The following is a 13,451-nucleotide window of genomic DNA, read 5'->3' on the forward strand; positions in this document are numbered from 1 at the left end:
CACGCAGCTCGCGGAGCCCGCCGAACGCACACCTCCCCTTCCAAAAAAGCAGCAGCTCCCCGCATTATATACCCTGCTAAAAATAGCCTGCCGCGGAGCTCGCCAATCAGGACGGGGCGAATTTCGAATCGGACCAATGGCGGGAGCCGTCACGGAAAGGCTCGGTCACGCCAGGAGGAGCCGCGATGCCTGCCGCCCGGCGATTGGGCAGCTCTGACATCATTGGCACGCGGGGTAAGGAGCGTGCGGCGGAGATTGGGCCGCGCCGCCCGGCGGCGTAATGGGATCACGCGGGGCGGGGGGAGGGCGCGCGAGGCGGGGGCGGCGGCGGCTGCGGCCGGGCAGAGCTTTGAATAGGGAAGTTTTGCAGGGGGTTACATTTGCAGTCAGCGCCGTGTTTGCAAATATTGTGTACGCTCCTGCGCAAGTGTCCTCCGCCAGCCGCGGGAGGGGAGAGCCGCAGCGGCAGCCTTTGGAGACGTCCTACATTGCTGTGCAATTAAACTTTGCATGAAACTTCGGGTCTTTTTCCCTCCTTAAGCTCCTAAAGGAATTAATATATATCTATATATACAATTTTTTCTTCTTCTTCTTCTCTGGAGAAAAGGGGGGGGCTTGGAAACTGAGACAAGAGGTTTGACATCCCCCCCGCACACACCCCTCACCCCTGCACATAAAGGAGGCATCTGTATTTTTGTAACCAGCACTGACTTTGTTGTTGCAACTTGAGACATGGATGTTCTCCCAATGTGCAGCATCTTCCAGGAACTCCAGATTGTGCACGACACGGGTTACTTCTCAGCCTTGCCGTCCCTGGAGGAGTATTGGCAACAGGTAAATGAGGATGTCGATGTTGTTGTTGTTGTTGTCGGTTTTTAAGCCGTATGAGCGGATTTAAAAAAACAAAAAACAAAAAACAATTGTCAGCAGCGAATTTGGGGATCATTGAGCACAAACGTTTAGAAATGTTTTGAAGCAAGTGTCTTGCTTTTAACATAGCTGGCTTTTTCTTTTTTCTTTTTTCCTTTTTTTTTTGGAAAGAGCTCCGAGGGGGATTTAAATTATCTGCGCATCTCCGCTTCTCCGTGCTGCGTCCCCCTGCCCGAAAGCGGCTGTCAGGCGCGCGAGCAGCGCGGCGCCTCGCGCTCCTCCGCAGCGGCCCCGCGCAGCGCAGCCCGGCTCGGGCCCGCGCAGCACCGCTGCGCGCCCGCGCTGCGCTCCGCGAAACTTTTGCGCCGGTGCCAGGTCCCGGCTCCGCAGCTGGCTCTTGTCACCCAACTCCCCCGCGCCTGCCAAGGGCTGGTTCTCCCCCCCTCTCCCCCCCTTACAATTTATTTATTTATTTATTTATTGTCCCCTGGCGATGATGGAAAAAAATAAAAATTAAATTAAAACAAAACAAAAAAACAAACAAAGCCGGCTCCGGGGGCTCCTGTGCCGGAGCGCGGTGCCGGCGCGGGGCTCCGCGGGCGCTGTCCGGCGCGGGCTTGCACGGTCCGCGAGTTGTCAGTCATATGACAGCGATCCCCGTGCTAATTGCCTGGGTCTGCAAGGAGGAAGAGCGGAGGCTCCTGCCCTTTCATGGACATATTTTCTTGGCTTTTTTAAAAATTATTATTATTATTTTATTATTATTATTTGGCCCAAGCAACTGGATTGCTGGAGACGAGATCGCCGCTGACATTTCTGCGTTATCTGTGCTTTGCGCTGGAGGGGATGGGGCTGCTGGCTCACCCCCCTGCCGAGCTGTTTGCTCTTCGGCAGAGTTACCAGATCAAATACCTGCTTGCTTTTAAGAAGGACGAGCAGCCTTTCGAGAAGGTTGAAATGCAAAGTGTTACAACCTTCACATGCCTACTAATTGTATGCAAAGTCTTTTTTTTTTTCTCTCCCCCCTTCCCCTTTCAAAGAGGCAGCTCCATAGTACGTGATTGAAATTGAGCTAAGTAGTTTCCTTCAGGCATTTGGGTTTTTGGCAAAGGGCCAGCCCTGGTTCCCAGTAGCCTTCAGAGGCATTTAAACTCTCAGAGAGCTTCATTCTGGTCCCCATTACTAATCTATCTAATGAAGAATTTAAATTAGTCGGGAATATTAAAGTTTAACAAGATCTTAATAAATGCTTTTTTCCCGTTTTCTTGGCAAATCAATACACTATTGTGTCGTCTCCATCAAAACCTTTCTCTAATGCGAACCAGTTACCTAAACATAGGGAAATATAGAAATATTGAGTGTGTGTGGCGGTGGGGTTGTTTTTTCCGTTGTTTTTTTTTTTTTCCTTTCATTTTTCCCCAAGCTCCCAGCCTGATCAGAATATGTGACCCAGTTTAGTTGAGTGGTGCTGGGGGAGAAGGGACGCTTATACTCCGGCAGCACTCCCCTTGGACCGATGGGAAGGGGCTCTGAGGGGAATGCATGGCATTTGGGATCAGGTTTTGCTACCGGGATTGGAAGAGATGATCTGGCTAAAATAAGTAGAGTTTGATATGGAAACTTGGTGTGTCCATCTTCTGTGTAACGTTCCCGTACGGATTGTTTCCTATAGTGGAAAAGAATAATCCCAAAACATCGCCCTGTTGCCATAACAGTTCTTACCCCTTTTTTGTATTCCTCTGAAAATGGCTAGAAAGAATATATACCGAAATTGAAAACCGCAGCTCCAGCCATTTAAAGTGGTTTTGTTTTTTGTTTTGTTTTGTTTCATGGGGTAGAAGGGAATGCGGGGCAGGGGGGAAGTTGTCCATGTACTGTTGCATGTATATTTGAACAGAGTACTTTCTTGGCAGATGGTCAGGATTTTAAAAGGAAGTCTCCTTTGGCATTGCGTGAAAGAAACAGAGAGATGACTCATACAGTTGCACTCTTGGCCAGTAGATAAAGTTCTTGTTCATTGTGGGACTCCCAGCAGGACCTCAGAGTAATTTCCCGTTTTACATCCTATCGAATAGGACATTTCAATTCTGGAACTTTTTCCTCCCCTCTCTCCTGTGGTTGAAGTGCCCCGCGTTGCTCCGAAACATGCACAGGAGCAGTTAAAGTTACGTGGCATGCATGTCCGTACGCGTGGAAGTGACATTCTTTGAAAGTCGAGTGTGGTGCGTTCTCTTGCACAGGAAATGGGTGGTTATCTGCTGCTCCATTGATGTCCCCTGAACGCGGACCAGACCATCAGCTCTGCAGCCCTACTAAAATGTGCCTTTGTTTTCTGACACAGCGTTGGGGTTTTAGCTGCGGGTCAGAGCACATTGTGTTCAGTTGGGTCCTTTCAGCCTCATGTTTGTGTGAGGGAGGGAGAGAAAACAACTTGAATTAGACAAGGAGGCAGACCAGAGTGTAATTATTTGTTGTGGTTCTTTGTGGTGCTTTTCCACATGAGCCTGCTAAAGATACAGATTTTATGATGAGAACGATTGTAATTTGACTGACTCATTAGAACGCTATTTTGAAAACCAAAGCTGACTTGCACCTTCAGCTGTGTGTTTGAACTCCTGCCCAGGTCTCAAAAACTGATTTCTTTTCATTGTAGCAGTCACCTAGTTACGGCTGGAGGAGTCTTTAATTTGTTTTGAGCATGGAAACCCCAAATCAAACGTACTACATTCCTGCATGCTTTTTGAAGAGTAAAATACAATTGGTTTTATTTTTAAGCAAGCTCGTAACTTCTTTTCTTTCTTCTTCCTTCTCTTTTACCCAGACATGCTTAGAGCTGGAACGGTATCTTCAAAGTGAACCCTGCTACGTATCTGCATCTGAAATCAAATTTGATAGCCAAGAGGATCTCTGGACCAAAATTATTCTGGCGCGTGAGAAAAAGGAGGAATCTGAACTGAAGAACACGTGTGTCCCAAAAGAGGACAATCCTCCTAGTCAGAACTTAGAGACCAACAGTTTAAATTCTGATGTGAGCAGCGAATCTTCGGACAGCTCTGAGGAACTGTCCCCTACTACGAAGTTTACCTCTGACCCTATCAGCGATGTTTTAGCCAGTTCAGGAAACTTGAGTTCATCTGTCACTTCTACTCCCCCTTCATCTCCTGAACTGAGCAAGGAACCTTCTTCTCAGCTATGGAATTGTACGCCGGGTGAGTTGCATTCACCGGGGAAAATACGTACCGGTACCGCTGGAAAGACTGCAGAAAAAGGTACCCCCGTCAATGGTGACACCTCACCAGATGGCAGAAGGCGCGTTCACAGGTGTCATTTTAACGGTTGCAGGAAAGTTTACACCAAAAGTTCACATCTGAAAGCACATCAGCGCACTCATACAGGTTAGTAACCATATGCTTATTAAGAGTTGGCAAGTACTGTAGGGAATACCCCTGACAGTAGTGTTGTCACAGCGTTACCCAATCACTGGGTGGGAGCCCAGGTTTGGAGAGATGATGTAAGAGAACTACAGGCTTACCAGCATGGACGACATCACTTCCTCATTCTCTCCGTAAGCCAGCTGAAGCCAAGACAGTTGGCTGTAGATGAGTCCTCTGTCATAGCAAGTAGGAACCGTTCATTTAAGCAGACTACAGTCGGGAAGCTGCAGCAGTATATAGTCTTCAGGAAAATTTGCTAGCCAAAATAGACACTAGACCCCTGTTGACATTTATTTCAAAAGTAAAACCAAACTGAGACTTTCTTATCAAAAAGGAACTTCATATCAAAAAACTGGGCAGACAGCTAAATAGCATAAGAACATGTCTTCACAGTTCATTCTGTATCAGGTCTATTAAATCAAACATCCCAAGGCCTTGGCTATATTAAGTGTAGCTACAGTTGTAAGTCACTGAACAGTTTTATGTGCTGTAATATCAGCAAAAGTCTTGGAAAGCCACAGTGTGTTCCAGTCCTTGTAACTAATCAGCCTAATTGGACCTGCAAATGTACTATTTACTATTTAATTTCTTCCTAAAATACTGAGCAACGGCATTTTATTGTTATGGAACCTGGATTTAAAGTAACAATCCTGTATGTTATTGGGACAGAAAGCGAGGAAGGTAGACACTTCAGGGCTTCTATAAATATTTTATGGTTGAAGTAGCTGGCTGATTTGCTTTTGTGAGCATTAATATTCTACATCTCTCTATGACTGCAGTTAGATATGTAGAGCAACTCACTGGCTCAATAGCCATAGCTTAACATGAGGAATTAGATTGTCGTTCTTGGTGTGCCAATCCAAGGACCTATGCATTTGGGTTTTTTTCCTCCCCAAGTGTAGAAAGAGGGAATTCAAAGAAAAGATCCTATTTTGACTCATGAGCTCAGCATTTTTATGGGAAGTCTGAGCAAGCTCTGATGTTCCCATTGTCATGTGGAAGTCAAATAAAACGAGATTATTTCAAGAGGAAAGAACAACTTCCACTGAAATTTTGGTGGCTGAGCAGACATAAATAGCTGCCAGCCTCAGAAGTATTGCAGAACTGTTGCCCCGGTGCTCCGTGCCTGAGAATGTTCCTGTGAATGGAAGTGGTATTTCTTGAATGCTGAAATAGCAGCGTTCAAAGTGGTGTGCAGGCTTTTTCCAAGAATATGTGGCTCAGCAGAAAGAAGGCTGCATGTTACACAGATGAGCTGAGTGACAGAGGACTTTGATGCAATCCAGCAGCCTAATTGCATTTTGGAACCTAGCTCTGCTGTCTTTAATCACCTTTATGAGGTGAATGATACCTCTTTGGGAGTAAAGGTGCCATTAGAGATGAACAGGAGTGGTAGAAGGATGGATTTCTTTGTTTCCTGTGAGCCTGCGTAATAGCTTTTTTTAAGAAGAATGGGATTATATGATGTTCTGTTGCAGCAAAATAGTTAAGTAGGAATCCTGTGGATGAATTTTCCAGCCTTCTTTCCATATGTGTTTTGAAGCATTAGAAATATAAACTAAAACTGTCTCTCTTTGCGGTGTGGAGGAGGTCTGCATAGGAATGAATGGGATAGCTCCTATCTTCGACAGAAGTCATGACTAACCTATACTCTGCTTTCTTTGTAGGGGAAAAGCCTTACAGATGTTCATGGGAAGGGTGTGAGTGGCGTTTCGCAAGAAGTGATGAATTAACCAGACACTTCAGAAAGCACACTGGTGCCAAGCCTTTTAAATGTAGTCACTGTGACAGGTATGTGACTAAAATGCACCTTTTTAAATAGTTATTTTTAATGCTTGTTGGAAAGTGAGTGTAGGCTACCTTTCACAAGGTTCACTTGTGAAGGAATTGCTTCAGGAGACAACTATGTCTAGTACTTCTAATGGATTATTGTATTTTCACACTTAAAAAAGGAATCTGTTTTATTAATCACCTGGAGGGAGGTTTGTAGTCTGATGCTGCAGATCAGTTTGGAGAAACCCCTAGCGTTCGCACCTCGCGGCAGATCGCCTGGGTACACGGTGGCACCTCGTGTGTGACTGTGTACCCAGGGACTGCCACATGCCTCCTCCTCCGTCAGCTTTGTTTGGGAATAGCGGAGAGACAGGGCACGCGTCTCCTGTGTATGTCTAGCTCTGTGCGCCAGCCACCGGGGACTAACGTGCCATCCCACGCTCCTTCCTCTGCAGGTGTTTTTCCAGGTCTGACCACCTGGCCCTTCACATGAAGAGACACCTCTGAATGGGTCAAGAGGTGACTCCTGTGGGCTAAGAGGCGTCAAGGTGGAACAGCCTTGAGCAGAGGGATGCGTGTTCCAGCCAAAGCATGCCATTTTGCACCCTACCCAGTTGCCTCCAGGACCTCTCTTCCTTGAAGGTCTTTTGAGGGCTAATAAGTCATGTAAGAAACGGCATAGCAACCGCGGTGCGTGATGTTTGGGGTTTCCTGGACTCATACACTGGTATCTAACCTTCTGAGTGGCTCCTAAGCCTTTGCCGTGAGCATGTGCACTGAGAATGTTAATGATTGGGCGACTGTATGTTATGAGGATCTATTGATGACTGTATGCTGGGGCACATTTTTTTCTTGTGGTTGTTTTATAACTGTAAGAGAAAAAAAAAAGTCTGAATGTCTTGTATGTAAGGAATATCTCGTGAGATGGGACGACCACCAATCATTTCCAAGGGGTGGGGGGAGGGGTGTCTGCACCTTTTTCAAGGGAAAATGGAGAGGGGAAGGGGGGAACAAAAAAAGAGTCAGGATGCCAGGATGGAGTCGGGGGACCTCCCCGTTCCTGTGTGAGAGGAGCTTTAGGTGTCTGGTGCAGCTATTAAACGTGCAATGTGTCAAGTAGCTTGTTTTACTTGCTACAGAGCTCATTTGTAATCCATTGTATAAGCTGTGTATTTACAAATGTAACACAACTATAACTTTTCATTATAATACAAAGGTTATTGCATGGTTCCGGGGAACTATATGCTTTTCCATTCTTTAATCAGGACTGCAGTTTTGATTCCAGTTAAGAGCAGCTAAAATACAATTGGTCTAATGTTACATAATGTATGGAACATGAATAATTTTTTCTGTTGGGTGGATAAAACCACTATTGGTTAGAAACTGATTTTTCTCATGCAGCTAATTTTTCTCTTATTTATGCCTTGAGGACTAACTTCTGGTTTTCTAGCTGTTAATGCACTGTTGACCTTAATAATGGTGCCTTATGCAAGTGACCTTCTCTTGTAGGGGGTCTTATACAGGGGTATGGGTGATGCATGCTTTATTAAGGCTCTCTTTTCACCTGGCATTGTACTGTATCAAATGTATAATATGAGGGGAAAAAAAGGTTACTTCCAGGGTCCTCCTTCACAAAGACAAATATAGAGAAAAGTCGTTCATGTCAGTACAGTATTTGTTTAACTTAGACAATTTGACTGTGTTACAGTATAATGCATACGCCAGTTGAATACCTGACCAGTTCTGCCACCTTCAGACTTTTTTCATATTGACCTTGCACAACAACTGTGTATATACACACCCCAACTGTACTTAATATGTCAAGTTTTCATACATATTAAAATACAGAAGTATTAAAAAGATATATTTGCTTAAAAGGCACAAGTTTCACATCTATATATCTAGCTATCTGTTGGTCTTACAGAAAGAAACTATATTACTTTTTTTTTAAAAGTCGGCAGAAAAATAATTGTGTATGTATATTTGTGTGTACAGTCTGTGTATGTGTATATATATAGATAATATATAAATATTTTTTTTAAAAGGAAAAAAATTAGAACACATAGCTAGAAAATGCCACAGCCCGTGAAGATTTCCCCACCCCCCAATATGGTCATTAAGGAGACAAAGAAATGAAAGATACAGTTATTAAAATCTAGCATTTTTAGAGGCTTTACCTTTAGCTTAATGGTATGCTAAAGGCTCTGTTGGCATTCAGTCCTTCTCAGACTGCTGACTGTGTTTGTAGTTATTAGGTTGTCTGGAATAGCGTATCTGTGGCCATTTAAGAATGGTATGAACTGAATATTGGCATGCTAAAAGAATATTAGCTGTGTGCAGATGAACTGCACTCAGATTTTGGCCTTCCAGCTTATTGGAGGACCTGTAAGTGAGCTAGTTGTTGTGGTGGTTGAGCTCTAATTTTACATAGTTCAGCTCAAATAAAGACTGTTTTTCCTAGGGTAGAAATAGTCTGTCCAAAAGCAGTATTTTTTTTTTAAACCAGCTCACTACAGTTGATGCAATGAAACACGTGATTCGTTTCTTTTTCTATTTATTATTGGTCTTGCTTACAATGCTAATATTTTGATATATCTTCCTGGAAATGTATGTAGATAAGTGGTTTAAAAAAAAAGTATATGCAAGTCATCTGGTTGTAAGGAATACACAGGCTTAAATCATTCTCATTTCATTTTTTGTTTTAAGATGCCTAAAAATGCACTTTTTTTCCAAAAACAAACAAAAAAAATCCCAGAAAATGGTTTTAGGGTTGGATTTTGTTTTGTTTTTAACTCGTTTGCAATGTCTTTGGCTTAGCCATAATTCTGATAAACAAGAAAGTAAACAAAAGCAAAAAAAACCCCAAACAAAAAACATTAAACTTGCACTGGCTTGTCTCAATTGTGAAATACCATCAGACTTGTGTGGATGGGGTGGGGCTGTGTGCCATATGTCAAATGCCTGTAATTTTCTTAATAAGCAAGTACATTTTGTTCAGGTGATAACTGAGCCTCAATCAAGCTGAAAAATAAAAAATAAAACATTTTTGCTTGAAATTTAAGAAGAAAAAGTTTCTATTAGTGAAATTTCTTTTTTTGTTTTTGAAGCACCCTGTTATCTAAAGAATCTCTTTGTAAGATTTTTGTAAAAATTTTGTTTTACAAGATTTTATTTGAAATTGTTTTTTGCAAGATTGTTATATTTCTGTATGAATGTATTTTTTATTGGAATAACATAAAAAGAAATTCTTATCAGCATCACGTGTCTGGTTTTCTCTTTCTCCTCTCTGAAGGCATACACACAAAACAATGTCAACTACTATGTTGACACTTCATCTTGAGTCATCTGATCATGGGTCCAAATATCTTTGGAACATGTTTCGTGGAAGATAAGCCCCTTTGAGAAAATAATATTGGCAATAGCAAGATAAAATTCTTCCATGTCTGAAAAGCTGTTGTTGATTCGTCTTTTGCTTCAATGGAATGAATAGTTAACAGAATGGTTATTGCAAGACCACACCTTTCTTTCAAATTGTTTGTTCTGGAGAGGTGACTACACGCAGGACAAGTTCTGCATGGGTGAAATGAGATTCAGTGGGCATTTGCAGTGAAGGAAAAAGCAGAAAGGAGGCAACTGGGCTAGGAGCACATACCCAGGATGAGTTCAGCGAAGGTGCAGGCCTTTGAACTGCCTCGGTGCTGGGGAGGCGAGCCCAAAAATCTTGAAGGGACAATTGTGGGTAGGAACGCAGAGGAGGAACCGCGTGAAATTTTCCTGGCCCAGATGCACAGATTTGGGTCTGCTGCCAGGCTGACCTGACCTGCATGTTGGTGACCTTCAACCAGCCAAATGGGAGCATCTGCATGGACAGCATTTTAGCAGAGAAATGGCTCTTTAAAGCATGCCTGGCAGGTAGACTGCCTTTGGACCCATGCATAACTTGTTTAATGTTGCCTTGTGGCTTCTGCTGCCCCCCATGCTTGTTTTAAAAATCTCTTAAACACAGCATAAAACCATTGACAAAAAATCAGAAAATTATGCGCTTTGAACATGTGGATGGAGTTCACAATATTTGAATGTTGCTTGGGTTTAGATTAGAAATTGTCTAAAAAGGGTACAGAAAAGAACACAATAAATAAGTCCAAACTGAGGTGGAAGCGGTGTGAAGGAGAGCCCCTTGCTGTCTGCCTCAGCTAGCCCTGCGATGGGATAGTAAGCAGACCTGAAAAACCTGTGAGGTGCTCCAAAATGCCTTTGCGAAGGCAGTGAAGGAATGGTAGTTTAAGCAAATTCTTGATCTGCAGTGAGAGTGGAATAATACATTTCACCACTGCATTTCTGATTGTTTTGAACAAAAAAACCCCCTCATTTCTTCACCTTCGTGTAGTCTGTATAAATTTCACCTTATACTTCTCAACACCTTGAAGTAGTAGTTTGGTTCTTGCTCTGCCTCCGATTTCTAGTATCATCAATGTTATTTAAACTGTCTTGCTTAGGGAGGTTTTTGTTTTTGTTTTAATAGCTTTCTTTCTCCTATTTTGTACCTTAGGTAAACTTAATCACATCTGTGAGTGCCTCTAATCACTTGTACCATGCCACACACAGTGAAACCTAGGTGGCAGATGGGAAACTTAGCTGCAGTTGTAATAGAAATAATAAAGGCTACCAAATGCTTAGGGTTGTGACACTGCCTTCTTGTCTGTATACACAGCAGAAACATTTTTAAAGAACTGAGCTTGACCCTGGAGGTTCTCCACCCAAAATGTTCAGTGGGTGAGTAATACAGAGCAAGGATTGGCAAATTTTTGTTTATCGGGTGTGTGTCTTCTAGGGCAGTGTCTTACTGTATCTTTTAAATATGGCCTGATAACTGCATTATTAAGGCAGTTATTGAGATCCCATCCCCTTTTTCAGAGAGATTGTACTGAAAAAAGTAGTGTTCAAGCAAAAAGGCTAGGGAGTGCAGAACTATTAGGCAAGAAGGAAACGGCAAAGCAGAAAGCAATAGCCATTGCGGGGTTGGTGCATTTCAACATGCACATCTGCAGGCTTGCTTAATTCCAGATTTTGAAACGCAGAGCAAATGGGAAGGGATGTGAATTTGAGGGTGAAAATGCCAGGTGACTTGTACAGAGCACTGACCTTGATAGTAGCCTCAGCAAGTTCCAGCAACTTCAACTGAGGTAAAAATGAGGACAAAGCCTGTGAGCCAACATGTTAGCTTCTTACTGCAAAGGTTAGCACTTAGGCACACATATGTGCACGCAAAGGTCAAGATGAAAGAGTTAAAATCCTGGAACTGAACCTGTTTTTTTCCTCTTGTGTGTGAAAAATCCTAGTATACAAATGGGCAGTGCCAGTACGGTACATCACAGTATACCAGCTTATTTCAACAACTGTGTATTTATTATAAGTATAGGATGACTTTGAAGTTCACAATGGATAAGTGATCGCTGTTTTCTTAAATTGGATGTTCATATTATTTAAATACTACTTTCTCTCTCCCTTCTGAACCACATTATTATTTGTGACAAGCCAAATCTAGAACTGTTGTGCTTGTTAGAGCATGTTGAAGACAAACTGTATTTTATTCTTTTCTCTTTAGAGGTCGTTTATGGTACCACTGCCTTTGCATCTGTTTTTTACCTCTCCTATTCCTCTAAACTGCTTGAGCATTTGCTCTTTATTTTCTTTAATTGCATTGAAAGCTCTGAGGAATAAAAACAACCTCTGTAAATCGCACAAATAGCATCAGCAAAATTGCAAACAAGCAGAGGGAAGAACACTGTGGTGATTGTTTCAAAAAGTAGCTGAATCTTATTTACACAGCATCAACAGAGTATGTGATCTTATAAAGTCACACAAAAGGAACAGACAACCTTCTTTAATAAGAGGTAAGGTCCATGGGACCATGGATGGACCCCTTGGGATCCCTTGGAGGTCTCCTTAGACATGTCTGGAAAGAGGAGTTAAGGTAGACTTAAACAGTAAGGGGAGCTCTAACTGCACAGGAGGACATGGGGAAGGGGGGAGGGAAGAAACAGGTAAAGAAGGTTTCCCCTCTGATTTTAAAAGTGTAAGAGGAACTTTGTCCTCTCCTTATTACTCCACTCTTCAAGACTTCCATGGAGAAAAAACAGTTTGGAAAGGAGATCTCTACAATACTTTTTCCTCAAGCTTTGCTTTCTCGGGTAACATCATGCTATAGAGTAGGCAATGGGACAGTACTGAAGTTCGCTATTTCTGGTGACAAGAGGATACCAGTACCAGGAAATCTGGACCACCACAGAAGTCTGCCTGCTGCTGCTTCATCTCCTTGGGGTCCTGTAGCCAAGAAGCATTAATAGGGTACTACTGAAATAAAGCCTCTGACATCACAAGAAACTCTGCTGAGATTATACAATCCAAGGCAATAGTATCTTTATTTTTTTCCCTTTAGCTCTTTTACCCTTTACACTGGCTGTTTCATCCCTTATTCATGGTCCCTAGATATATGGCATTTATTTTTGATCAAACCTGTAGCAATACTGTCTCATAACTACTTGAGCTCTTACATGTAAGGAAGAATGAGCAGATGGAGTATTGCCTTTACACATGGGTCTACAGAGGTTTAATCAGTCTAGGATCCATTGGAGCTACCCTGGGAAATAAGGGTTTTCAGGTTCAAGCATTAATATTGTGAGGCCTTGGTCAAAAGCTCATTTAAGCCAAGGGGAAATTCCTCACTGAATTCAACTTGCTTCAGACATAGTCATTTTCTCATAGAGCTGGACCTAGGGAGGAGGTACATTTGAAATCCATTCAGAACCAAATTTTGATTCAATGACATTTATGACTAAATTTTGTCCATTTTTCCATGAACGTTTGATAGCTGGAGTTGACTAGTGCAAGCATTACAGAAATGATTCTCTTAACAGAAATGCGATTTTTTGCTGAAATTTATTTTTGATTGCAGACTGATGTAAACTTTGCAATTTGCACTGCCGTTGCAGTTACACAACAGCTACACAATCATTTGGTAACTTACAGCAGTGATTATATTCAACTGCAATGTTTTCAATCTGAATGTTTCACAAATTAGTAGCTGAGAAATTATTAACTGAAGAAATTAACTGGATTTGTAGGCTACCATAGCAACAAAGGTGGCCTATGGCTTTAAAAAAAGTGCTGCATCAGATACAAGCCAGCGCATTTCGTTAAAAGAAAGAAAAGCTATTCCGAATTTCCAATTGAGGCTACAGACTGGTCATGTTCTTGAAATATAGGTTTATAATTTGTCACAGGAAAAATAACTCCATAAAGTAAAACCACTAAGGTGTTTTAAGATGATCTATTGTGCGGAGGTGCCTAGCGCAGCCATTTTGGATTGGTGTC

The 13,451-nt window shown here is 42.5% G+C and overlaps 1 protein-coding gene across 1 annotated transcript; it reads left to right on the plus strand.

The window, feature by feature from the left end:
- Positions 1-326: 326 nt before the first annotated feature.
- KLF6 (Kruppel like factor 6) lies at positions 327-9,333 on the plus strand. The gene is made up of 4 exons (XM_026070597.1): positions 327-834; positions 3,692-4,265; positions 5,972-6,095; positions 6,533-9,333. The coding sequence occupies exons 1-4, from the start codon at positions 733-735 to the stop codon at positions 6,582-6,584; spliced, it is 852 nt and encodes a 283-aa protein (XP_025926382.1). The 5' UTR covers positions 327-732; the 3' UTR covers positions 6,585-9,333.
- Positions 9,334-13,451: the final 4,118 nt, after the last annotated feature.

This window comes from Apteryx rowi, unplaced genomic scaffold (assembly GCF_003343035.1).
Source record: "Apteryx rowi isolate R43461 unplaced genomic scaffold, aptRow1 scaffold_314, whole genome shotgun sequence".
Lineage (NCBI taxonomy): Eukaryota > Metazoa > Chordata > Aves > Apterygiformes > Apterygidae > Apteryx > Apteryx rowi.

Bases quoted from the DNA above. Each gene is read 5' to 3' on its own strand.
- KLF6 (XM_026070597.1), top strand. From the start codon at position 733: ATGGATGTTCTCCCAATGTGCAGCATCTTCCAGGAACTCCAGATTGTG. The intron at 4,266-5,971 runs GTTAGTAACCAT...CTTTCTTTGTAG, and splicing joins ACATCAGCGCACTCATACAG to GGGAAAAGCCTTACAGATGT. The intron at 6,096-6,532 runs GTATGTGACTAA...CTTCCTCTGCAG, and splicing joins AAATGTAGTCACTGTGACAG to GTGTTTTTCCAGGTCTGACC.